At 53.9% G+C, this 23,472-nt stretch overlaps 1 protein-coding gene across 1 annotated transcript in view; it reads left to right on the top strand.

The window, feature by feature from the left end:
* Positions 1-23,472, top strand: part of STIM1 (stromal interaction molecule 1) — a 61,704-nt gene that overhangs the window by 32,200 nt on the left and 6,032 nt on the right. The window contains 6 exon segments of the mRNA XM_087936865.1: positions 8,707-8,821; positions 15,403-15,514; positions 17,236-17,351; positions 21,151-21,328; positions 22,027-22,204; positions 22,828-22,995. Coding sequence (XP_087792991.1) covers positions 8,707-8,821; positions 15,403-15,514; positions 17,236-17,351; positions 21,151-21,328; positions 22,027-22,204; positions 22,828-22,995 — 867 coding nt within the window.

Genomic DNA, 23,472 nt, shown 5'->3' with positions numbered 1-23,472 from the left:
AGTGCAGACTTTGTAAATAGTTGGAGAGTGTGGAGGGAATTATTTGTTTAGCAGAGTGATGGCGTTCAGGGAAAAAACCGTCTTTGTGTCTAGTTGTTCTGGTGTGCAGGGCTCTACAGCGTCGTTTTGAGGGAAGGAGTTGAAACAGTTTATGTCCGGGATGTGAGGGCTCTGTAGATATTTTCACAGTCCTCTTTTGGACTCCTGCAGTATGCAGGTCCACAATTGAAGGCAGGTGGGTAGCCATTGTTTTTTCTGCAGTCCTAATTACCCTCTGGAGTCTGTGTCTGTCTTGTTGGGTTGCAGAACCAAACCAGACAGTTAGGAGGGACTGGACAGCCGTTCGTCCGAAAGGGTAGAGCAGGACTCTTCAGACCTGACAGCTTTTAAGCCTTGTGGACTCCAACTCCCAGAATTCCTCCCCCTCCAGTCATGTTAGCTCGGGAATTCTGGGAGTTGAAATCCACAAGTCTTGAAGTTGTTAAGGTTGGAGACCCCTGGTCTAGGGACTCCTGCTTGAGCAGGGGGCTGGACTAGAAGACCTCACAGGTCCCTCCCCACTCTGTTATTCTATCATCTATGTCAGGGGTCTTCAAACTTGCACAGCTTTAAGACTTAAGGACTTCAGCTCCCAGAATTCCTCCTCCAGTCACGCTCGCTCAGGGATTCTGGGAGTTTTATGCACAATATTGGAGAAATGAAAGCATACCACCGAAAAGAGAGATAATAAGGAAAACAATGGCTTGGGCAGAATCTGATAGATTAACTTTAATAGTGAAAAACGAGGGGGAATCAGAATATCGTGATAGCTGGAATAAGTTTGACTGTGGTTGCAAAAAAGAGGGGAAGGTCAGAACGAAAATAGCTAGGAGGATTACAATCAAAACGTAAATATTGTACCAATAATAGGAACGTTAATGGTTTGGTTATATTTTTGTACATCAGGCAAAATAATTGCCAAAACGCTTGCACTGTGCTTGATACTTGCAGTTGTAAACAATAAAAAATATTTTTTTAAAAAAAAGCAGAGTTGAAGTCCTCAAGGCTTAACCTTGCCCAGGTGTGAAGGCCTTGGGGTAGGGGGCCTTCCTGCTTGAGTGGGGTGGTTGGGAGTGGACTTCTTGGATGAGAAGCGAAAACCCAAGAAAAAGTCCCGTGGCCTTTTGGAGAAAAGCGACCTTTGGGGGACAACTGTGAGCTCGGGGGACCCCGTCCCTCCTTAGGAGCCCACCTGCCAGCTCCTCGTCCATGGGGCACAGGGCTTCCTCTGCGAGAGCAAAGGACCCTGGCAGGAGGACGGGGTTAATTCTTTCCTGCTTGAGGCTTGAATGGCGTGTGTGTGTGTGTGTGTGTGTGTGTGTGTGTGTGTGTATGTGTATGTGAGGGCGGAGACAAGGAGGAAGGCAGAGAAGAAGAAGACGAAGAAGAAGCGGCCCTGGCCATAACAGGGGTCTCCAACCTGGGCCACTTTAAGACTGGGGGACTCTGGGAGTTGAAGTCCCCCAGTCTTAAAGTGGCCCAGGTTGGAGACCGCTGGTCCAGGGAATGGTGGCCATAACAGGCCGCTGACCATTTCTCCCTGCGCTGGAAGGAGAGAGGCCAGCCCACCGTCCTTGCTCTCACACACACCCCCTTCCCTGAGGCCCTGTCCCAGCTGCGACTGGCGATGGAGTCCAGCCTGGAACCCCGTGGCCCTTGGCTGGGGGCTCTCCCAGGCCGGCTCCAGACCCTCTCTTGAGTCAGGAGCCACTTCTGGTTATGGTCCAGAAAGAGCCGTGCGGGATCTGGATGGGGGGCTGGGAGAGGGTGGGGGCTGGGAGGGGGTCCCAGGCAAAACTTCCCTTCCTAGAGTCCTTGGAAGCTCCATTTGGATGGGTGGCTAAGAGGAAGGTGACTCTGAGGAGGAGGAGGAGGCAGGAATGTCCATCCTGTGGGGTCCTTGGTGCTCTCTGAGCCTGTTGCTAGCCCTCCTCCTCTTCCTCCCTGCAAACCCCCCTCCCTTCTATCACGGATGAGGCTCCCAGACAGGCCATGAAACGTCTGCAAGGAAAGCACCCAGCTTGGAGGGCCCCTCAGAGTCCCACCCTGAGCTGCAAAGATTCCCTAGTGGGACTGTTTGTCATGCTTGGTTGCTTCTCAAGAGACGTTGCAAGAAGTAGAAATGCCAGCCGTTGAAAGATTTTGAAAAGCTGGACTGGTAGGCTGAGCGGCTCACTTCCTCCCAACGCGCCACTGCAGAAGCACATGACAGAGCCTCAAAGGGGGGGTTGTTTCCTCCCTCCCTTCTTTCCTTCTCCTTCTTCCTTTCCCTTCTTCTTTCCTTTCTTCCTTCCTTCCTTCCTTCCTTCCTTCCTTCCTTCCTTCCTTCCTTCCTTCCTTCCTTCCTTCCTTCCTTCCATCCCCTTCCTTCCCCCTTTTCTTTCCTTCCTTCCCTTTTTTTCTTCCCGCCATCTTTCCTTTCTCTTCCTTTCCTTACATTTCCTAAACTTTCTCCTTCCTTCCATCCATCCACCCATCCTTTGGCAATGAAAGACCTCTCTCACCCGTGGCTGTGTGTGTGTGTGTGTGTGTATGTGTGCATGCGTGTGTGTGTGTATCCTTGCTCATGCCACTCAGGCCCAGTTGATGGGCTCCTCAGCTGTGCTCTTAATATAGTCCTCAGGGCCCCTTCCAAGATCCCACTTGAGCTCTCTCCAAATCTCCTCCTCGCTTTTCTCCTGCCTGTCAGGCCCTGTTTCCTCCCGTTGGATTCCCACCCCGTCGCTTGGCAAGGCCCGGGGAAGGGGGAGCCACTTATCCAGGCAGGGCCGAGGGGTGGGGGGGTCCTGGGGGTGGAAGTGGCCACGGTTGGAGAGCCCTTCTCTGAGCCACGCGGCTGGGTCAGCCCGAACACCCGCGCAGGTCTTCCTGCAGCTTGGCTGGCGATTCTGCAGGTCCTTCTCGGGAGCATCCAGGCTCCTTATTTCGCAGGCCTCCACAGGGCCCTCGCTCCTCCCTCGGGCTCCTCTGGTGGGCATCTTTCGGGCAGAGCAAAGCTTTTTCCTCCTTCTCCCGCACCACCTTTTCCAAAATTAGGCACGCTTGAATTTCGTTTCTGATTTGGTGACAGTTTAGAAGTGTTGATTCTCCTTTTCTGCGGGGCCCTTTCCGCCTGTCGACACAGGGAGCAGGAGGACTCCACGTTGAGGGGGCCCCTCTGGGCGAGCGGGCAGGTTGTGCCAACGTGACACACTTGGGGGGTTCCTACTCAGAACTGGAACCCTGGACAGAGCGGTGCCAGGAAGGAGGGAAGGCAGGCAGGCGGAGGGGGAGGAAGAAGGGGAAGAAAGGATAGGAAGGAGAAAGGAAGGAAGGAAGGAAGGAAGGAAGGAAGAAGGGAAGAAAGGAAGGACAGAAGGAAGAAAGGAAGGAGAAGAGAGGGAAAGAAAGGAGGAAGAAGGAACAAAGAGAGGGAGGCTTAGCACAGCCTATCTGGTTGTCTCCTCCTGGTCTTGGCTTTGGGGGGGAGCAGGAGGAACCCCTTGGCAACCCCTGGCTCCCCAGAAGACCCCCACACACACACACACCCTGCAGCAGGGGCCGCCCCCTCTTCCTGCGGCCCTTGGAAGCCGGACTTCCAAGCCTGACCGGAGGGATCACTTTCCTTCCTGGAGCTAAATATAGCGAGCAACAGCTGGTTCCTCTGCCTGCTTCCCTGGGGGGGACGGGGGCTGCTGCCCGCTGCATGGAGGGTCTGGCTGACATTGCCAGGTTCTGGGTGGAGGTCACGGGCTGTGCTGGCGGGGGGGGGCTGCAGGGAAGCAGGCCTGCACCTCCCCCCTGGCCTCGCTGCAGGGCTTAAGCGGAGCCTCATCTTGGAGCGTCTTGGGAAGTTTCGTCTCTAACCTTCTCGCCTTTCTCTCTGCGTGAAGCCCCGGCCGGCCTCTCGGCAAAGGTCACTGCGTGGTCCGGATCGGCTCCGTCGCTCGTCCTGGGGCTCCAAACTTCACAAATTGGGCGGGAGAATTTGAATAGAATGGAGCTGGAAGGGGCCTTGGAGGTCATCTGGTCCAGCCCCCCTGCTCAACCAGGAGGCCCTACCCCATTCCAGACAAATGGCAGTCCAGTCTCTTCTTGGAAGCCTCCAGGGATGACGAAGCTCCCACAACTTCTGAATAACAGAATAATAACACAATGACAAGAGTTGGAAGGGACCTTGGAGGTCATCTAGTCCAACCCCCCACCCAAGCAGGAAACCCTACACCATTTTTGACAGAGGCCAGTCCAGTCTCCTCTTGAACACCTCCAGTATTGGAGCACCCACCACTTCTGGTGGCAGGCTGTTCCACTGGTTAATTGTCCTCCCTGTTAGGACATTCCTACTTAGTTCTAACTTGCTTCTCTCCTTGATGAGTTTCCACCCGTTATTTCTTGTCCTGCCTTCAGGGGCTTTGGAGAAGAGATTGACCCCCCCCACCCCCCACCCTTCTTTGTGGCAGCCCCTCAAATATTGGAAGGCTGCTGTCACGTCACCTCTGGTCCTCCTTTTCGTTCATCCCGACACCCCCAGTTCCTGCAGGCCTTCTTCGTAGGTTTTAGTCTCCAGGCCTTTAACCGTCTTAGTTGCTCTTCTCTGCACTTTTTCCAAAGTCTCAACATCTTTTTGGTAGCACGGTGACCTAAACTTGAATGCAGAATATTCCAGGTGTGGCCTTAACTGGTGTGGTCTTCAGAAAGCGGTCCTGTTCCTTCAGGTGATTCGGATTCTACGCCCGTCTTTACGCAATTGGCCTTTTGGGCTGCTGCCCTCCACTGCTGGCTCCCTCAGGCCACAGCGGTGAAATTTCTCTTGCCATTAGCTGGTTTTTTCTTTTCTTCCTCCCGGCCTTCGTTTCCTTTATTGCTGTCACTGTGAACACAGCAGCCTCCGCGCTTGTGGTTTGCTGGCTCATTTCAGAGGGGAAAATATATATATATATGGGGTTTTTTTTGTGTGTTTTGTTTTTAACACTCTTGATTTGACTTTGCTTTTTTGTTCAAGGCCAAGAGTTTGGGAGCGGTGATGAGCAGCAGGAAATGGCGTCGCACACTGCCTGCTTCGGGGTTTTTTTTTTCTTTTTCTTTTTTCAAACTGCTTTCTGGGTGCTTTTTTTAAAAAATGCAAATGTTTTTGTAAGGAGGTTTGCTTAAAAGCCACTAAATGTGTTGTGTCTGTCCCTCTGCTGGGCGTCTTGGTTTCCCACTCGGCCCCTCGAGCCTAAAGCCCACGAGGTGCGACCAGCCGGTGCAGACGGGTAGAGTTCAAAGTAGCTCCTTGATGGTTTTCTGCCTCTAACACAGGAATCTCCCCAGCTAGCGGCAGCTTTTGCCCGAGAATGGCCAGGGGCAGCTCTGGAGCAGGGCTGTCCAACCTTGGCACCTCTTAAGAAGACCTGTCCAACTCCCAGAATTCCCCAGCCAGCTAGATGGGAGAAGGGCTGGTTCTCTGTTGACATGCAAGGGGCTTGCGCTGTCCGTGTTCCTTCAGTCAGGAAGCTACCGACGCAGACACGCCATCACACAATAAACAACAACGAAGGACCCCCCCAAGACTTGCTCTCCCACCAACACTGAGCCACTGATGATGTTACCCAGTTAGGTCATGAAACGTCTGCAAGAAGCCCACAGTTCTGCTCCTTCTCCTCCTCTACCGCTCCACAAACCCCCATCCGCTGTTAACCCTGATGGCGTTCCCTAGTTGGGTCATGAGACCGCGGCAAGAAAACCAGCTGGCTCAGAAGCCCCAAGGAGCCCCAGAGCTCAACCCTGAGCTACAGAGGTTTCCCTCCTTTTGGCTCTTCCTGGGTTCTCCACCCGTCCCTCTCCTAAGACCACCCCGTTGGAGGAAACCTAAGAGGTCATCAAGTCACTCATTCCTCACCCTACTTCTCCATGTCGGAGGTGGCTGGGTCCTTCACCCCCAACTTCTGCCTCTGTGCCCCCATCTTGTAGCCCCATTATTAGGTTGGAAGGGACCTTGGAGGTCTGCAACACCTGCCCCCTGCTCAAGAATTCTGGGAGTTGAAGTCCACCGGTCTTAAAGGGGCCAAGTTTGGAGACCTCTGCCCTGGACCATGCCAGACAAGCGGCTGTCCAGTCTCTTCTTAAAAGCCTCCAGTGTTGGAGAAGCCACAACTTCTGACCCCCAGCACAAAAACGGCCTCAGTCTATGGGCAGAACTTTTTCTGGGGCAGCAAGTCCCTCCTCCTGGAATAATAGAATGACCGAGTTGGAGGGGGCCTTGGAGGTCATTTAGTCCAACCCCTGGCTCAATTAGGAGACCCTAGTACCATTCCAAGAAAGGCTCGCTTGTTTTTCTTGCACCAGTCCTGGCGGCCCCCTTCGCGCAAGGTTGCTGAGCCCTGACAGCTGTTGGCAAGGGCAGAAGCAGCGAAAGGACGCAGGGGAATGAGACAGGTGGATGCCACTCCCCTTCCCCCGCAGCAGAGTTGGCAGTCATGGGGCAGGCGGATCTCATGCAGGAAGCAGGTGGGAAAACACAGGGCAGGTTTCCAGGCCAGCAACGGCGGCCCTTTCGCCCCTTGGGTGAAATCCATTTGCCTAAGAACCAGGAAGGGCCTCGGCTGGCCCAGATCCCGCCTCCGGTTGGCAAGAAGCCTCACAAGGGTGGGGGGGGAGATGTCTTTTGCTTAGGATGGGCGTAACTGGTTTGTTAGGAATGTAAGTCACCTAACAGCTATTTGGGTTCGAAATATATAAACCAGGATAGACATTTTAATACTGTATCTTTAAGAAAATGCAAAGCTGTAATTGGGTGTGGTTTCTCAAACGGCCATAAGATGGAGCCTGAAACCTGGGTTGTCTTAGTCTTAGTCTCAGTGAGTCTCTATTTCCTTCTGTTGGAGAGTTTTGCCGTTCCTTCTAATGACTGTTATTCTTGGATTTGATGTAAGTCTGTTACTGAAGTGTTTTTGATCCTGGACTTTGTTATTGGATTATCCTTGGACTAAAAACTGACTGATCTTACCTGTGAATGACTTTGGACTGTGTTTGAACTTTGCTTAAAAGTTTCTGGAAGTAAAAACCTACATTTAGTGTACAGTGTATCTGTGTGCTGTGTGTGTATTATTCCAACACTCCTCTCAAATACGTCTCCCTGTATGCGCTCATTCTCCTAACGGGGAATTATCTCAACACGGTGGACTCCGACCGTCAGACCTGCCTCGACTTAGGCATTTAGGAAAGAAAGACCCTCGGCTCCCATTTGATGGAAGTGATAGATTCTTTTACTAAAGTGAAGTGGTTGCAGCCAAAGTGAAGCTAGAGCTGAATATTCCTGTGCAAAGGTTACACTTTTCCCCCTTTCCCTGGCCCTCCCCCCGCTTGACCATTCCATCAGTTGTCCAGTACTACACCGTTTAGATCAGTGGTGGGATTCAAATGGTTTGACCACCGGTTCGGTGGGTGTGGCACGGTGGGCATGCTTTGCCTAACAGGCGCCCGCAGCTTCCCCCCCCACCAGCTGAGCCCTGCAGCGCCAATCAGCTGAGAGGATGAAGAAGAGAAAAGCGCAGGGGATGATGGGTCATTTTTTCCCTCCTCTCAGCTGGTCTTTGGAAGGCTTTTTTACTGCCAGTTCAGATGAACTGGTCCAAACTGGGAGCATACCACCATCTCTCTCTCTCTCTCTTTTTTAATAATTTTATTAATGAACAACAAACAGGAAAAAAAACATTAAAAACAATGAATGTGGTGCATACATAACAAAAAATACAAATTTACATATGTACATAAATATTAATCATCTTTGCTAGAGTTACTCCTTTCTTTTTTTAAACCAGTGGTAAAACTTCTCCCAAATTCAGTAATAATCAGATTCAGTCTTTTCTTTTAATTCTTGAGATATTCCATCCATTTCAGCGCACGACCAAATTTTTAAAATTATTTCCATCTCTTCGGGGATATCATTTCCTTTCCATCTTCGGGCAAGAGCTAGTCTCACGGCAGTGGTGACGTGGGCTATTAAATATATTATCTCTTTATTACGTTTCCCCACGTTGATTCCCAATAAGAAAATTTCAGGTCTGAACTCGTGTTTTAATTTTACACATCTCTTCTAACCAGTTTCTGATTTTCAGCCAATATATTTGGGCTTTGTCACATTTCCACCATACATGGGAATATGTTCCAATTTCTTTATTGCATTCCCAGCATTTAGGAGATAATTTCGGATACATTTGTGCTAGTTTTGATGGCGGGATGTTGCCATTGGTAAAACATTTTTGGTAAATTTTCTTTATGTGATGCCGCCAGGGTAATTTTCCTATTCCTGTCCCATAAAGTTTGCCGATCTTCCAGATTTGCACTGTATCCAAAATCCTTCATCCAGCCAGCATCGTTTCTTTTACCTTTTCTGACGTTTGGCGTCTCTCGATGGAGCTTCCCGTTCGGTTCCCAGGCCAGGTGTCCTGGGCACCTGGTTTATTTCAGTTAGACCCCTCACCATGCCAGCCCTCCCTCTGTTCATCTTTGGGTTCCCGGGCCCACATGGCACTACCCCCACACCCCTCGCCCCCCCCTCTTGCCACTGACGGCAGGATGTCCCCCGAAGTGAAGAGCCGGAAGATGCCAGACCTGACCTTGTCTTTGCTTCTTTCTTTCTTTCTTTCTTTCTTTCTTTCTTTCTTTCTTTCTCTCTCTCTCTCTCTCTCTCTCTCTCTCTCCCAGTTCCTGCGGGAAGACCTGAATTACCACGACCCGACCATCAAGCACAGCACCTTCCACGGGGAGGACAAGCTCATCAGCGTGGAAGATCTTTGGAAGGCCTGGAAGGCGTCGGAAGGTAAGCCCAGAGGGCACCCAGGGCTCCGGCCTGCCAGGAAAGGGCAGGCCGGCTTGGGACTCACTGTCTCTGGACTGCAGGAAGAGGCTTGGCCCCCGAGGGCCCCAGTGAAGTGCTGAGGAGGGGCGAGAAGAAGAGATGGAGGACCCCCCCCCCTTAAAGAAAGGGCAATGGACAGGTTGCTGGTTCCAAGTCCACACAGCAAAGCTTTCCAGTGGTTTTGTTAACAGATAATCCGAGTTGGAAGGGACCTTGTAGGTCATCTAGTCCAACATCCACCCACCCCCAAGCAGGAGACCCTCCACCATTTCTGACAGTTGTCTACTCATGATGGACTTCTGGCAACCTGGGTCCACGGGAGCTTAGCTTACCCACTTTGCTTGTGGGGTCCTTGCTGCTCTCGTGAGTTTTGGTTGATTTCTTGCAGGCGTTTCATGACCCAACTGGGAAACGTCATCAGTGCGAGGAGGGGTGTGTAGGGAGGAGGAGGAAGAGGAGGACTGTGGGGTCCTTCGTGCTCTCTGAGTTTGGTTCTTGACCCAACTGGGGAACATCATCGGTGCTAGAACGGAATGAGGGTTCACCTTGTTCATAGGCAGTCGTGCAGGTGTGGTCTCACCTTCCTCGCTCCTCGATGAGGACTGTTTGTCTGGTGTCAATCCCTGCTTCTCTGGTTATGGGCTGCGGGAAAGGATTTATTCTGCTCTTTCCGTTTCCTTTGGAGTGTAAATGTGTCTTATGACACCATACAGGCACCAGCAATGACCTAATTTGGGCCTTCAAGGAAACTGCCAAGGGACACCACCCCCCCCCCCCCCCGGTTCAACCCTGAGCTACAAAACTTCTCTTCCACTGAGCCAGTTTGGCCTCCGCAGAAAGAGGAACCCATGTCGAAGTGCGTGGGAAAATTAGGATGTCCGGGCAGTTCAAGTGAATATGAAGTTTTATTGCCTAAAGTTTAGGCTCTCTCCAAGAATCTCAACCATTCACAGTCAGAATGAATCGGCGGCACATGAGAGTCGATGGAAGTCGAGGTGGGCTGGAGGTCGGTCTCTCGTGGGCACGAGTGGATTCGAGCCTGATGGCGTGTTTGACCCTTCCCTCCCTCGGGCCCAGCCGGTCATCTCCTACGAAGGGAGTTTCTCTCAAGCCGATGAGATGCAGGAGGCAACTTCCTCCACTCCGGCCCCCCGCCCCCCCCGTGGGCCTTGGTTTCCTCCGCCGTCTTCCTCTGTTTCCCCAGCGGCTGCTTCTGCCGCCTCCAGACCGCTTCTCCCCTCCCTCGAGGGAGCCTGTTGCAGGGCAGCCTGACTTGTTCCCCTTCGTCCTCGCAGAATTGCTTGTTTGGAAACTCTGTGCAGTGGCATGCGGGGGTTGTCGGTATTCTTTTTTCCCCCCCCCCCAAACGGTTTGGCAAGGGGTTTCATGCAGCACGGCTGGCCGGGCCACAGGGAAGGGCGTGCCAATGGCGAGTGTGTTTCAGGGGGTCTTTGGGGGGTCTCCTCCCTTAGTGCAGTGGCCCCCAACCTTTTTTGAACCAGGGACCGGTTTCACGATTATTTATTCTTCCACGGACCGGTACCTGAGTAACGCGGGACTCCACCGCCACCGGGACGGCTCTTCGTTCGAAACCGCCCCCCCACCTTCGACGAAACTAAGGCACGAGCACCCAAACGCCACTTTCCAACCCAAAACCCGGAAGTGCCATCGAAACAAGATGGTGGTGCCCAAGCTTTGCGGCCCGGTAAAAAATGATCCACGTACCGGTCCGGGGACCGGTGGTTGGGGTCTCCTCCCTTAGTGCAGAGGTCCTGCCAAGAGACTTGGGACGACGTCACAGGAATGCCTTGAAGTGGCGGGGGGGGGGGTGTCCAGCCGTGGCAACTTTTAAGACCTCTGGACTTCCAACTCTATAGCTGGCTGAGGAATTCTGGGAGTTGAAGTCCAAGGGTCTTAAAGTGGCCAAGGATTGACACCCCCTGCCTTAACGAGGACGCACAGGAGCCGCTGGGCGTGGGGGTGTAGGTAGGAGCGAGGGGCTTAGGATAGGATAGGATAGGATAGAAAAACAGAGTTGGAAGGGACCCTGGAGGTCTTCCAGTCCAACCCTCTGCCTAGGCAGGAAACCCTGCACCACTTCAGACAAAGGGCCATCCAACATCTTTTAAAAATCCTCTGCCGTTGGCGCATCCCCGACTTCTGGAGGCCGGTTCTTCCACTGGTTCACTGTCCTCACGGTCTTGACCATTCTGACTGAGGGGGCTTGAGGGGTCTCTCTTCCTCTGGCCACGGAGGTTGGCTCTGTCCCGCAGCTGTAGGGGGTCCCTGGCGAGAGATTCATTCGGAGCAGAGGAGGAGGAGGAGGAGGAGGAGGAGGGCCAGCCACTGAGCTCTCCTGTAGGGGGGCCTTTCCGTAGGGCGGGGGGCAGACCCATTAGCCGCCCCCTCCCCACCATTTGGGGTGATGCCCAAAGGACTCTGAGCATCTCTTCGGGGAGACCCCTGAGAACTTCTATTCCACAGGTCAGTCCTTTTGCAGCCGGCAAGTCCTGGGGTGGCTTTCTTCCTGCCCAACCCAGCCGGTCAGGCTGCCTGGGACCAGACCAGGCGCCGTGCCCAGGCGCTGGTGAAGGCGGAGGGAGGCCCTCCAGGGACAAAGAGCCGGGCCTCCTCCGGGCGTCAGGCTGACACTAAGGGGGCTGAGAGCTCCCTTAGATAACGACACGGCTGCTCTCGGCCGGCCCCCCTCGCCTCTCCTGGGGTGGCTTCCCCTGGCCAAGCGCCAGCCAGGCTCTGCTAGGGCAGCCTCTTATCTGGGGGCAGCTGGCTGCTCCGCTCCCCCCCCAGCACGTTACAGAGAAAGTGCTCCTGGAAGGAGGGAGGGATAGATAATAGAGGGAGGGGATGAGGTGGGTGGGAGGATGGATGATAGATAGGGAGGGAGGGAGGGATGAGGTGGATGGATGGATAGAGAGAGAGAAAGAGAGAGAGAGAGAAGGAAGGATGAGGTGGAAGATAGATAGATAGATAGATAGATAGATAGATAGATAGATAGATAGATAGATAGATAGATAATGGGTGGATAGATGGATAGACAGAGGGGTCTTCTGTGCTCCCACGTGGTAGGTGGAGTTTTTGCTGGGTGAGGTGGACCTTGGTACCTAAATCCTGAAGGTGAGTCCCGTGTGTGTTGCTGTGTTTGTATGGACCCTGGGAGGGCCGAGGGGGAAATGTCCCTGCTCACCAAGGCAGGTGAGGCCGCCCAGCAGCCCAGCCCTAGAGCTTGGCCCATAGCCCCCCGCCCCTGTCTGGAGCAGACAACTCTAGCGAGAGTAACCAGTGACCCCTCGGCTCACCTGCGCAGCCCCACCTACGTGCTCCTTCTGCTAATGCTCGGCTCCTTCGTGGCTCCTTCCTCCTCCTCCTCCTCTGGAAAGCAGCCGAAGCCCTCCTGGCACCCGTCCAGCTGTGCCGGAGGGGGCAGAACAGCTGGAAAGCCCCCCCCCCGCATTCATCCTTCTGGCCTCCTTCGCAGGAAGGAGCAAGCAAAGTAAGAGAGCAAGCCCTCCTCAGGTTGGGAAGAGGGTGTGTGTCTGTGTCTGTGTGTGTCTCTCTGTGTGTGTGTGTACACGTAGGAGCACAGCCTTCCCTTTGGAGCCGGGGATTTTTCCCTTCTAAATGAGCTGCACAATTGTAAAAGTCAACCCGGGCACTTGTGGCCCTGGAAAGGGGCTGCTCCGTTTGTTCTTATTTTTCTCCCCAAATTAGTCACAAATGCTTGTTTATTTCATGACAAGGTCAGCAAAGCAGCCTCCGAGCAGTTGGCCTCCCAGGCTCTGCCCAGCTCTGCAGGGAAAAGGTGTTGATAGTCCTTGACTTACAACCACGATTCAGCCCAAATAATTTCTGCTGTTGTAAGGCAGCGATGCTGAGAACCTTTTTGTTGAGGTAGGCCGAAGGCACGCGGGTGTGCCGGCACCCACAATGCAATATGCCCCCGTGCGCATACGCACGCAACACCCCCTCCTCCTCCTTACCCGCACTGCGCATGGGTGCGCAGCTCCCAGCTGAATTTCGGCCTCTTTGAAGCCGTTTTCGCCCTCCCGGAGGCTTGAGGGAAACCTCGGCAGCCTTTGGAGGCCGAAAAACAGGCCTGTCCCAGCACTTCCGGTCTCTCCGGAAGGCCCGTTTTTTGGCCTCCCGAGGCTGCCGAGGCTTCCCTCAAGCCCTGCAGCGACTGTCAGAAATCAGAGTCAGTTGTTTAAGCATCTGAATGTAAATCACGTGACCCAGGGGATGCTGCAACGGTCGTAAGCGTGAAAAACGGTCATAAGTCCCTTTTTCAGGGCAGTTGGAACTTTGAACGGTCACTAAATGAACTGCTGTGAGTCGGCTGTTATGAGAGTCGGCTGTTGCTTTGATTCTGAGCTGGGGAGGGGTCTGGAGGGGACAGCCCAGGTGGGCGAAGGGGTGGTAACGGCCAGGCACGGGTGCAAGATGGCTGGGCTTCCCAAGGGCTGCTGAATCTACCTCTGTCCCCGTGAGGCGGGGGGTTGCACTAGATGACCTACGGGGTCCCTTCCAACTGCTAATCTGATACAGAACTGATCAAAGGATTTCCCTGTGCCGGAATCGGAGGGACGCACCGGGCACCGATTCAGCAGCAAGAAATGCCAGGGGGTCGTTTGCTGGGCCCTTTCCCCGTTTCTCTCCTTGGGGTGCAGCCGGCTTTTCCAAAACAGGGAATGAGAGAGTTGGCAGGGACTTCGGAGGTCTTCTAGTCCAACCCCCTGCTCAAGCGAGACACCCTGTCCCAGTTCAGACAAACGGCTGCCCGGTCTCTTCTGGAAAACCTCCACAACTTCCGGTGGCAAGCAGTTCCCCGGGTTGATTGTTCTCCCCGTCAGGAAGTTTCTCCATCCGTTGCTTCTTGTCCTGCCTTCGGGGGCTTTGGAGGATAGCTGGACGGCCCCCAAACTGGGATCAGCCCAGCGCTTCAGCCCCCCTGGACTTCCTCTGCTGGCCGGGAAAGCGACCAGACTGGGAGGGTCTCCGTCAGCTCCGGTCTCCTCCCCCCCCTCTCCCCCGCCCGCCCAGCCCTTCCTTCCTCCTCCTCCTCCCTGTTTCTTGTAAGCACAGCTGAGGAAGTAAACAATAACAGGAGGGAGTTTGTGCTTGGACGTCCTTTCACAGCTAGCCAGGAAGGGAGCAGAGCCCAGCAGTGGAGGGACCCCAATTCATGCTGGCGGGGAGGGAGACCCCTGCAAGCCCCCCTCGCCCCCCCAGGGCTCTTGGGAAAAGATCTCCAAAGGTGGCCGTGGCCATCTCCTCCCTCCTTTCCTTTCCTTTCCTTTCCTTTCCTTTATCCCCTCCCTCCTTCTCTTTCTTTCTCTTTCTTTCTTTCTTTCTTTCTTTCTTTCTTTCTTTCTTTCTTTCTTTCTTTCTTTCTTTCTTTCTTTCTTTCCTTCCTTCCTTCCTTCCTTCCTTCCTTTCCTTACCTTTCCTTACCTTTCCTTTCCTTTCCTTTCCTTTATCCCCTCCCTCCTTCTCTTTCTTCTTTCTTTCTTTCTTTCTTTCTTTCTTTCTTTCTTTCTTTCTTTCTTTCTTTCTTTCTTTCTTTCTTTCTTCTTTCCTTCCTTCCTTCCTTCCTTCCTTCCTTCCTTCCTTCCTTCCTTCCTTTCCTTACCTTTCCTTTCCTTTATCCCCCCTCTTTCTTTCTTTCTTTCTTTCTTTCTTTCTTTCTTTCTTTCTTTCTTTCTTTCTTTCTTTCTTTCTTTCTTTCTTTCTTTCTTTCTTTCTTTCTTTCTTTCTTTCTTTCTTTTTCTTTTCCTGTGCTGGAGTTAGGGTGATGCTGTTTCCCAGTATGTTAATGAAACGTCTGCACGAAAACAGCCAGGATCACCAACATTGATGTTGAATATCTGCCATTAAAATTAACAGAGATACGAAGATGCCAGCATACAGCAGGGGCAAGACAGACTCTTCCCTTAACCCACCAACCCCTCACAGCATGACCCCCCCCCCCATGGAGGCCACCCCAGGCCAGTGGGCAGAACCACCTTGGCGGAGCCCCCCAGGAGGCCAAGAGGCAGGGGGCAGATCTCCCCCACTCCCCCCGTGGGGCACAATGGTGCCCTTGTGAGCCTCCCTGCTGGCTGGGGGGCCTCGTGTGGGGGGTGTCCGTGGCCGCCTTAAGGGTGTTAGGGAGTGAGCTGAGGCTCCGGGCAAACTTTTGCCCCCCCTTCTTCCCTTGACTCCGAATGGCCCGCCAGGTCGGGTGTGAATTGAACGGAGCCCGTTATTTTGGCCGGGTGTGGCCAGGCACCCAAGGAATTTGTCTCTGGGGCAGCAGCTCTGGCGGCACCTGCAGAGCAAGAGGAGGAAAGAATCCGCCTCCTCTCAGTCGGAGGACAGATTAAAGAGAAGGGAAGAGACAGGATCGATGATAATGTTAGAGCCACGCTTGCATGGCCGGTAGATGCAACGCGGTGAGGATCGGGGGGCTCAGCAGGAGGGGAAGGAACTCCGTGTGTGTGTGTGTCTCTCTCTCTCTCTCTCTGCTTCTCCCGCCCCTCTTGCAGTCTACAACTGGACGGTGGAGGAGGTCGTGCAGTGGCTGATCACCTACGTGGAGCTCCCCCAGTACGAAGAGACCTTCCGGAAGCTTCAGCTCACGGGCCACGCCATGCCCAGGTCAGCCTGCCCCCCCACCCAGCCCCCCGTGGCCCCGGAATCAGCGGGGGAGGGGTTCAGGGGTTGTGGCTTTGGGGGAGGGGGGGTTTGGGGAGGGGGGGGCTGCTACTTCTCAAAACAACCGTGGTTTTTTTTCCCCCTCTCTTTTCGAACCAGTGCTAGTTTCATGTCATTTATTTATTTTTATTCCAGCTTTATTTAATTTTTTTTTAGCGTAGTTTACTTTATTGTCCTTGCACCTCGTGCAACGAAACTAAATGCCATTGTCAGTGTACATTATGACCATGAAAATAAAACACAGATGCACGTCCTCCGCATCCGATACGATGGAATGAAAAACCCCTGATAATTGCGTGAACATTGCAGTTTATGGTGGAATCCAGCGGGGTTCCTGCCCTGGGAAAGCAGCTGTTTTTCAGCCTGTTTGTCCTTCTTTACAAATGGCTCAAGGCAACCAACACATCCGACGGACCTTCTTCCTCCTACTTTCCCACAACAGCAACCCTGTGAGGTGGGCTGGACTGGGAGGGGGGGCTGGCCCAAAATCCCCCCCCCCCGGTCTCCTGGCGATTGGCCCAAAGTCACCCAGCCAGCTTTCCTGCCTAAGGCGGGACTAGAACTCCCCGTCTCCTGGTTTCTAGGCCAGCACCTTCAACCGTTAGGCTTTTCTTTCGGCTGTTTTTTGTGCATGGTTTCCCATGTGCAGAGCTTGAACCTTTGGCCTTTCCCGTGGCCGGCCCAGGAGGTTCCCTTTTGCAGAGAAATCTGTGGTTCATTTTCCAGATCAGGGCTGTTCCTTTAGTCCACAGGTCTCCAACCTGGGCCATTTTGAGACCTGTGGACTTCAACTCCCAGAATTCCTCAGCCAGCCAGGAATGATAGAGTTGGGAGAGACCAGAAGGGCCATCTAAGTCAGGGGTCTCCAACCTGGGCCACTTTGAGACTTGTGGACTTCAACTCCCAGAATTCCCCAGCCAGCCAGGAATGATAGAGTTGGAAGAGACCAGAGGGGTCATCTAAGTCAGGGGTCTCCAACCTGGGCCACTTTGAGACTTGTGGACTTCAACTCCCAGAATTCCCCAGCCAGCCAGGAATGATAGAGTTGGGAGAGACCAGAAGGGCCATCTAAGTCAGGGGTCTCCGACCTTGGCCACTTTAAGACTGGTGGACTTCAAATCCCAGAATTCCCCAGCCAGTCAGGAATGATAGAGTTGGGAGAGACCAGAAGGGCCATCTAAGTCAGGGGTCTCCAACCTTGGCCACTTTAAGACTTGTGCACTTCAACTCCCAGAATTGCTGGCTGACGAATTCTGGGAGTTGAAGTCCACGAGTCTTAAAGCGGCCCAGGTTGGAGACCCCTGCTTTAGTGCAGCAACAATACTAAGTATGTATAAATACCAAAAGCAAATACATGTGAATATCAAAGTAAAGGAAACTTTTTTCTATCTGGCATTATCCCATAATAAAAGAGCGCTTGGATGGATGGATTTTTTTAAAAAAGAAAATCTTAACACCTTTCAACACCGCAGAACTGATGAGGTCCCCTAGCTGAGGAAGCCTCCGAGCTTCCTAAGGGAGCGTCTCCGTCGCCACCCTTGAAGCCAGAGCTCCAGGGTCCTTCTGAGCAGCTTCTGTGTAGGGGAAGAGAGGCGCCCCCTTGTTCCAGGCTGGCCCTTCCCTCTTCCCCGGGCGCCCAACTCGTCTAACGTGCTTCCTTGCAGGCTGGCGATCACCAACGCCACCATGACGGGGACGCTGCTGAAGATGACCGACCGGAGCCACCGGCAGAAGCTGCAGCTGAAAGCTCTGGACACGGTGCTCTTTGGCCCGCCTCTCTGTGAGTGACACCACCAGCCCCGTGTCTGTGTGTGTGTGTGTGTGTGTGTGTAGGGGATGAGGGAACACTGGACTCTCACTCCTGTCAGGTTTCCGAGTGATGAAATCCATTTAAAAAGAAAAGAGCAAAGTCCCGTCTTCCAAAACGATTTCTTTCGTTTAGGAGCATAAATCGTTTTTTTGTTTCCCAGTGTCAGGGTCTGCCTTTGCGTTGGGACCCACGTTTGGGCTGTATGTGCGTGTGTGTTTCTATTTTATCAGCAGTAGGGAAGTAAACAGGGCTGGCTAAGTGGGAGTTTCTTCTTTATGGTTTTTGGGAAAAGGACGGGCAGTGCAGCCCCTTTGAACTCCTCCGCTGCCTATTTGGTGCTTCCAGGCGTAACTCTGAGTCTTTTGCTGTGGTAGTGGGCGTTTGCAGATTGAAAGGAATAGCTCAGAGCAGGGGTCTCCAACCTTGGCCCCTGGAAGCCTGGAGGACTTCCACCCCCAGAATTCCTCAGCCAGCAAAGCTATACAAACTATACAAGCAAAGCTGGCTGGGGAATTCTGGGAGTGGAAGTCCTCCAGGCTTCCAGGGGCCAAGGTTGGAGACCCCTGGGTTAGGGGAAGGACAGAGAACCCTTCAATGGGATTATTAGAGGGCCTCTGTTTGTTCTTCTGATGCTGAGAGATTTTTCTCCTTGTGGGGTTGTGTATATAATGGCTTCGGAGTCCTTCACTGCTTTTACAAACTGGGTAAAAATACGGGTAGATTCCTTTCTTTTTTGTTTTATGTTTTATTTGCCGTGTTTCTCAACATGGGGGCCCCTTTCAGACCTGCGGACTTCAACTCCCAGAATTCCCCCAGCCAGCCTGGGGGAATCTGGGAGTTGAAGTCCAAACCCCTTAAAGGGCCCGTTGCTCATATCTACACCAACAATTCCTTGAGAGAAGGAAGACCCCGGTCACGTGATCAGGATTCAGGCGCTTGGCTGCCGGCCCATTCTCTGGAGTCATGTCGCCTTTTGTGACCTTCTGGCAAGCAACCTCAGCTGGGAAGCCGGATTCACTTAATGACTTTAACTGATAACGGATAACCAGAGTTGGAAGAGAACTTGTAGGTCATCTAGTTCAACCCCACCCAAGTGGGAGACCCTACACCCATGATGACGAACCTATGGCATGCGTGCCATAGGTGTCACGCAGAGCCATTTGTGCCGACACGCGAGCCGCAGGCAAATTTACCTCACTGCGCATGTGCGTTGCCTCACAGCTGATTTTCGGCTGGTTTGAGGCCTTTTCGGCCTCCCAGAGGCTTGAAAAAGGTCCCTGCAGGCTTTGGCAGGCCCAATAATAGGCCCGTTTTGTCACTTCCTGTATTTCCGGAAATTACCAGAAGTGACGAAATGGGCCTATTATTCAGCCTGCAAAGCCTGCAGAGGCCTTTTTCAAGCCTCTGGGAGGCTTAAAAAGGCCTCAAACCGGCCGAAAATCAGCTGTAAGGCACAGTGCAGGTAGGGAGGGGTGCATTGCCTTGCACGCACACATTTTTGGCACAGGAGCCCCCCCCCAAAACCATTGTCCTACACCATTTCTGACCAAGGGCAGTTGCTTCTTGAAAGTCTCCAGTGATGACTTTGTCTGAACTCTGTGGCGAGAGAGAAGGAAGGTACTCGTGTATTAACAAGGGCCTGGCTTAGCAACCGAAAGGCTGGGCTCCCTTGCGGTCATAAGTCGAGGACTCCCTGTGTAATGGGATGATGTGCCGGCTCCCAAGGGCCTTGGGCAACTCCAGCAGAGCAGAGCAACCCTCCCCGAGGCCCATCCTGGGGGAGCAGCTCTCCTCCCGGTGCTCCTTCAAGGGAGGCCAGCGGGAGCCGGTTCCTCCAGGCCAGAGCAGCCCTAGGAAGGGAGGCGCCCATCTCCCGCGGCTGAGCTTGCCTTGGACGGAGGCGGCTCCATTGTGCGGAGGAGTCGAAACTGGTTGGAGCAAGCTGGCCGGCGGAGGGCTCTGCGGCCTCGGGGAAAACCTTCTTTCCTATTGGGTGTGTGTTTCACAACAGGGGAACAAGCAGCAGCAGGTCGGGAGGAGGAGGGGGGGTTCCTACCTGGAACGAGGGTGAGGACGAGGAATGGGCCAAGCAGCTTCCCTCCCTCCCTGGAGGTCTCCTGCCTTGGGCGGGGGTTGGACTAGAAGGCCTCTAAGGTCCCTTCCAGCCTTGGGGTTCTACGAAAGGCTTGAGACAGAACAAGGGAGGGAAACTAATCATGGAGAGGAGCAACCTAGAACTAAGGAGACATTTCTATTTTTCTACCGTTTTCTTATTCGGTTCATGCCAGCCAATTCGGTGGAAGGAAGGCAATTATCCTGCTTCATTAAGAATAACAAGGCCGAATGAAGAACAAATAATTCCCTAATACTTGGTACAAAGGTTGATTGTTGCTACCTGTTGCTGAAGGAACAATAGGCCCTTTCTTTTTGAGGAGAATTTCTCCTTCCTTTCTGTGCGCATAGATTATATCTAGTTGCAAACTGAAAACATTCTCAGTCTCTGTAAACTGCACGTTTGGCTCCTTCCAGACAGGTGGCTGTAAGTTGATTTATTAAACGTATTTGCCGTCCATCCCTCACGGAGATAGTTCTTCCTGGGTGACCCCTATGAGGCTTTCTGACTAGACGACCTCTCGAGTTGCGGTCGCTAGTTGTGACTGGGCTTTTGAGTAATTCTCCAAATCCCAAAGGGCCGGCCCTGAAAATTCACCCACGGAGCTGCGTCTCTGACGATGGCTTAGGGGTCACAGCCAAGCCCCAGTGGGCCAGATCAGGAGGGGTTCTGACAGCTTCCGAAAATTACGAAGGGTTTGGACAGAAGGGTCAAAACCCTTCATGATAAGTCAAACGTACGCAGCTATATAGAAGTGAAATACCCATCACGCATCATCACAAAATCTCCAGAACTTGACATTTGGCCCGTATGTTTCTCTTGGCTTCCAGGAGCTCCCTAAGAAAGGATTTTTCAAAATGACCATCGGAGCATTAAGAGTATTTCCTATATTATTATTATTATTATTATTAACACGCTCTGATGCTAAGGAGTTTTACTCCCCCTCCCCACTTGGAAAGAAATCTCTTCCAAAGGCAAAACACAAGCAGAAGAGTTTAGTTTCAGAGCACCAAGCAGCTTTAGTACAGAACAGTTGAGCTAAGTCACACCCAGACTCCTTGCTGTCTCCTTCTTGTTCAAACAGCAAATACTCTTTCAGTTTCCAAACAGCCCTCCACTCTCTCACACGCTGACAGGACCCTAGCCAGATAAATACCAATGGAGGCTGGTAGGCAGAGGCAGATTTTTTCCCTCTTATTTTCCTTCCCCCAAACTAAGCCCCACCACGTAGTTCTCGCAGCGAAGCACGTGGGTATCCACAGGCAGTTTATTCCCACTTCCTGTTTCTCAAGCGCCCACCTCCCTCGGAGGGGGACTCTGTGTGGCCTACAACGTAAGTGATAAGCTTGAAAATCAGAATAATTGAAGATGGAAAAAAAAAAAGCTATAAAGCCATTTGATCAAAAATTCTAGAAGAGACTAGAACTTGGAGTCTTCACCGCCATGAAGAGGCAAGCTGGTGGCTGCGTCTGGTGCCACCCAGACCTCTGCGTTGGAAGCCAGCTGAGACCCCCTCCCCTGCCCTCCCCTCCCCTGGAATCCGGAGCCAGTGGGCGCTTGGCCTCCAGATCGGATCCAAGCCGGCCGGGGGAGGAGGCCAGGGGAGCTGGGGGGCAGGGGGCTCCTTGCTGACGCTCTCCCCTTCGGCTTCCCCAGTGACCCGCCACAACCACCTGAAGGACTTCATGCTGGTGGTGTCCATCGTGATTGGCGTGGGCGGCTGCTGGTTTGCCTACATCCAGAACCGCTACTCCAAGGAGCACATGAAGAAGATGATGAAGGACCTGGAGGGCCTCCACCGGGCGGAGCAGAGCCTCCACGACCTCCAGGAAAGGTGGGCGGGTGGGCCGGTCCCTCCCTCCCTCCCTCCGCCCAGCTGGAACCCTCGACAGAGGCCGATCCCCACCCTTCCTTCCCTCTTCTTTTCCCCTTTCCTTCCTTCCTTCTTTCATTCCTTCCCTTCCCTTCCCTTCCTTCCTTCCTTCCTTCCTTCCTACCTTCCTTCCTTCCTTCCTTCCCTTTCTCTTCTTTCTTTTCCTTCTTTCCTTTCCCTGTTTCCTTCCTTCCTTCTTTCATTTCTTCCTTTCTTCCTTCCTCCCTCCCTTCCTCCTCCCTAACCTTCCTTCCTTCTTTCCTTCCCTCCCTCTTCTTTTCCTTCCTTCTTTCCTTCCTTCCTCCCTAACCTTCCTTCCTTCCCTCTTCTTTTCCTTCCTTCCCCCTCTCTTTCCTTCTTTCCTCCCTTTCTTTCCCTTCCTTCTCTTTTTTTCCCTTCTTTCCTTCCCTCCCTCTTTCCTTCCCTCCCTCCTTCCCTCCCTCCTTCCTTCCTTCCTTCTGAAGGCCCCCCATGGGATTCCCACCCCGCCCAGCTTCCTCCGTGGCCCAGGCTCTCGGGATGCTCCCCTGGCTCTCCTCCTGGGCCCCTCCTGATGGGTTTCGGTCCTCCGTCCCTTCCCTCCAGAGCCCGCTGGGAGGGCCTGCCGCCCCCCCCATGCGTCACCCCCCCACACACACACACACGGGTCTCCCCCTCAGGCTGCAGAAGGCGCAGGAGGAGCACCGCTCGGTGGAGGTGGAGAAGGTCTCCCTGGAGAAGCGGCTGCAGGATGAGATCAGCATCGCCAAGCAAGAGGCCCACCGGCTCCGGGAGCTGCGCGAGGGCACCGAGAACGAGCTCAGCCGGCAGAAGTACGCAGAGCAGGAGCTGGAGCAGGTAGGCCGGGGGGTGTGTGTGGCCCCCACCGGGCACCTGGGCTATGGGGGGCGGGGGGCTTGGTGCACTCCGGCAGGCCTTTGGTGACACGGCTGAGCCCTGATGGGGCCGCCTGGTTGGATGCAGAAACACCTGCCCGAAACCCCCCGGCTCAGAGAGCAGCAAGGACCCCACGGTGGCCCTCCTCCCTGCAGACCCCTCCCCTTCTAGCATGGATGAGGTTACCTATTTGGGTCATGAAACGTCTGCAAGAAAAGCACCGAGCACAGACCCCACAGTCTTCCTCCTCCTCCCTGATCATGTTCCCTAGTTGGGTCACGAAACATCTGCACAAAAAGAACCCAGCTTAGAGACCACCAGGGACCCCACAGTGGTGGACCTCCCCCCTCCCCGAGAGCTCCAAGGACCCCACAGTTCAACCCTGAGCTACAGTCGTGCCCCCCTCCTCCTGGGGCCTGAGCCCCCCACTTCCAGTCCGGGGTCCTTGGCCTGCCTTGGGCTCTCGTCTTCCCACATTGTGAGGCCCCGTAGCGTCCGTGTGGCCCCGGGTGTGGTGGGTGTGCGCGCTCTGCCTTCTGAAGGGGCCCCGGTGCTGTCTCTCCCGCCCCCCCTCCTCCTCCCAGGTGCGCATGGCCCTCCGTAATGCCGAGAAGGAGCTGGAGTCGCACAGCAGCTGGGCGGCCCCCGGGGCCCTCCAGAAGTGGCTGCAGCTGACGCACGAGGTGGAGGTGCAGTACTACAACGTCAAGAAGCAGAACGCGGAGAAGCAGCTGCTCCTGGCCAAGGAGGGGGTGAGTGCCGGGGGGCATGCAGCAGGGAGGGGGCCTTCCAACCTGGGCAACAGGCCCTGACGTGATACTCGGTGGGCAGCTGCCCTCAACGTACAGCCACAAGCGAGACCAGAATGACTTTGGTGTATTCGTCGTTCAGTGAAGCCCCCCCACCCATCGTCCCCTGCCTCCCTGCTCTGGTGGGTCGGGTGGAGAGGACTGGGAAAAGAGGGTCCTTCAGATAGCGGGGGGGGGGGTTGCAGGAACCGGGGGTGGCCAGTCGAGAGAAAAGAAGGACGGGGGGGGGGTGACTTGAGAGCCGCCTTCCAGCATTTGAGGGGCTGCCCCAAAGAAGAGGCAGTCAAGCTCTTCTCCAGAGCCCCAGAAGGCGGCAGGACTGGAAGCAACGGGTGGAAATGGAGAGAAGCAACCTGGAACCAAGGAGGAACTTCCTGAACAGGGAGGGCAATTAGCCAGTGGAACAGCCGGCCACTGGAA

This window comes from Pseudonaja textilis, chromosome 7, assembly GCF_049901715.1.
Source record: "Pseudonaja textilis isolate UNSWEBS1 chromosome 7, rPseTex1.2, whole genome shotgun sequence".
In the NCBI taxonomy this organism is placed as follows: domain Eukaryota; kingdom Metazoa; phylum Chordata; class Lepidosauria; order Squamata; family Elapidae; genus Pseudonaja; species Pseudonaja textilis.
The sequence above is the reverse complement of the archived record's forward strand: the minus strand, read 5'-3'. Positions and strand labels throughout refer to the sequence as shown.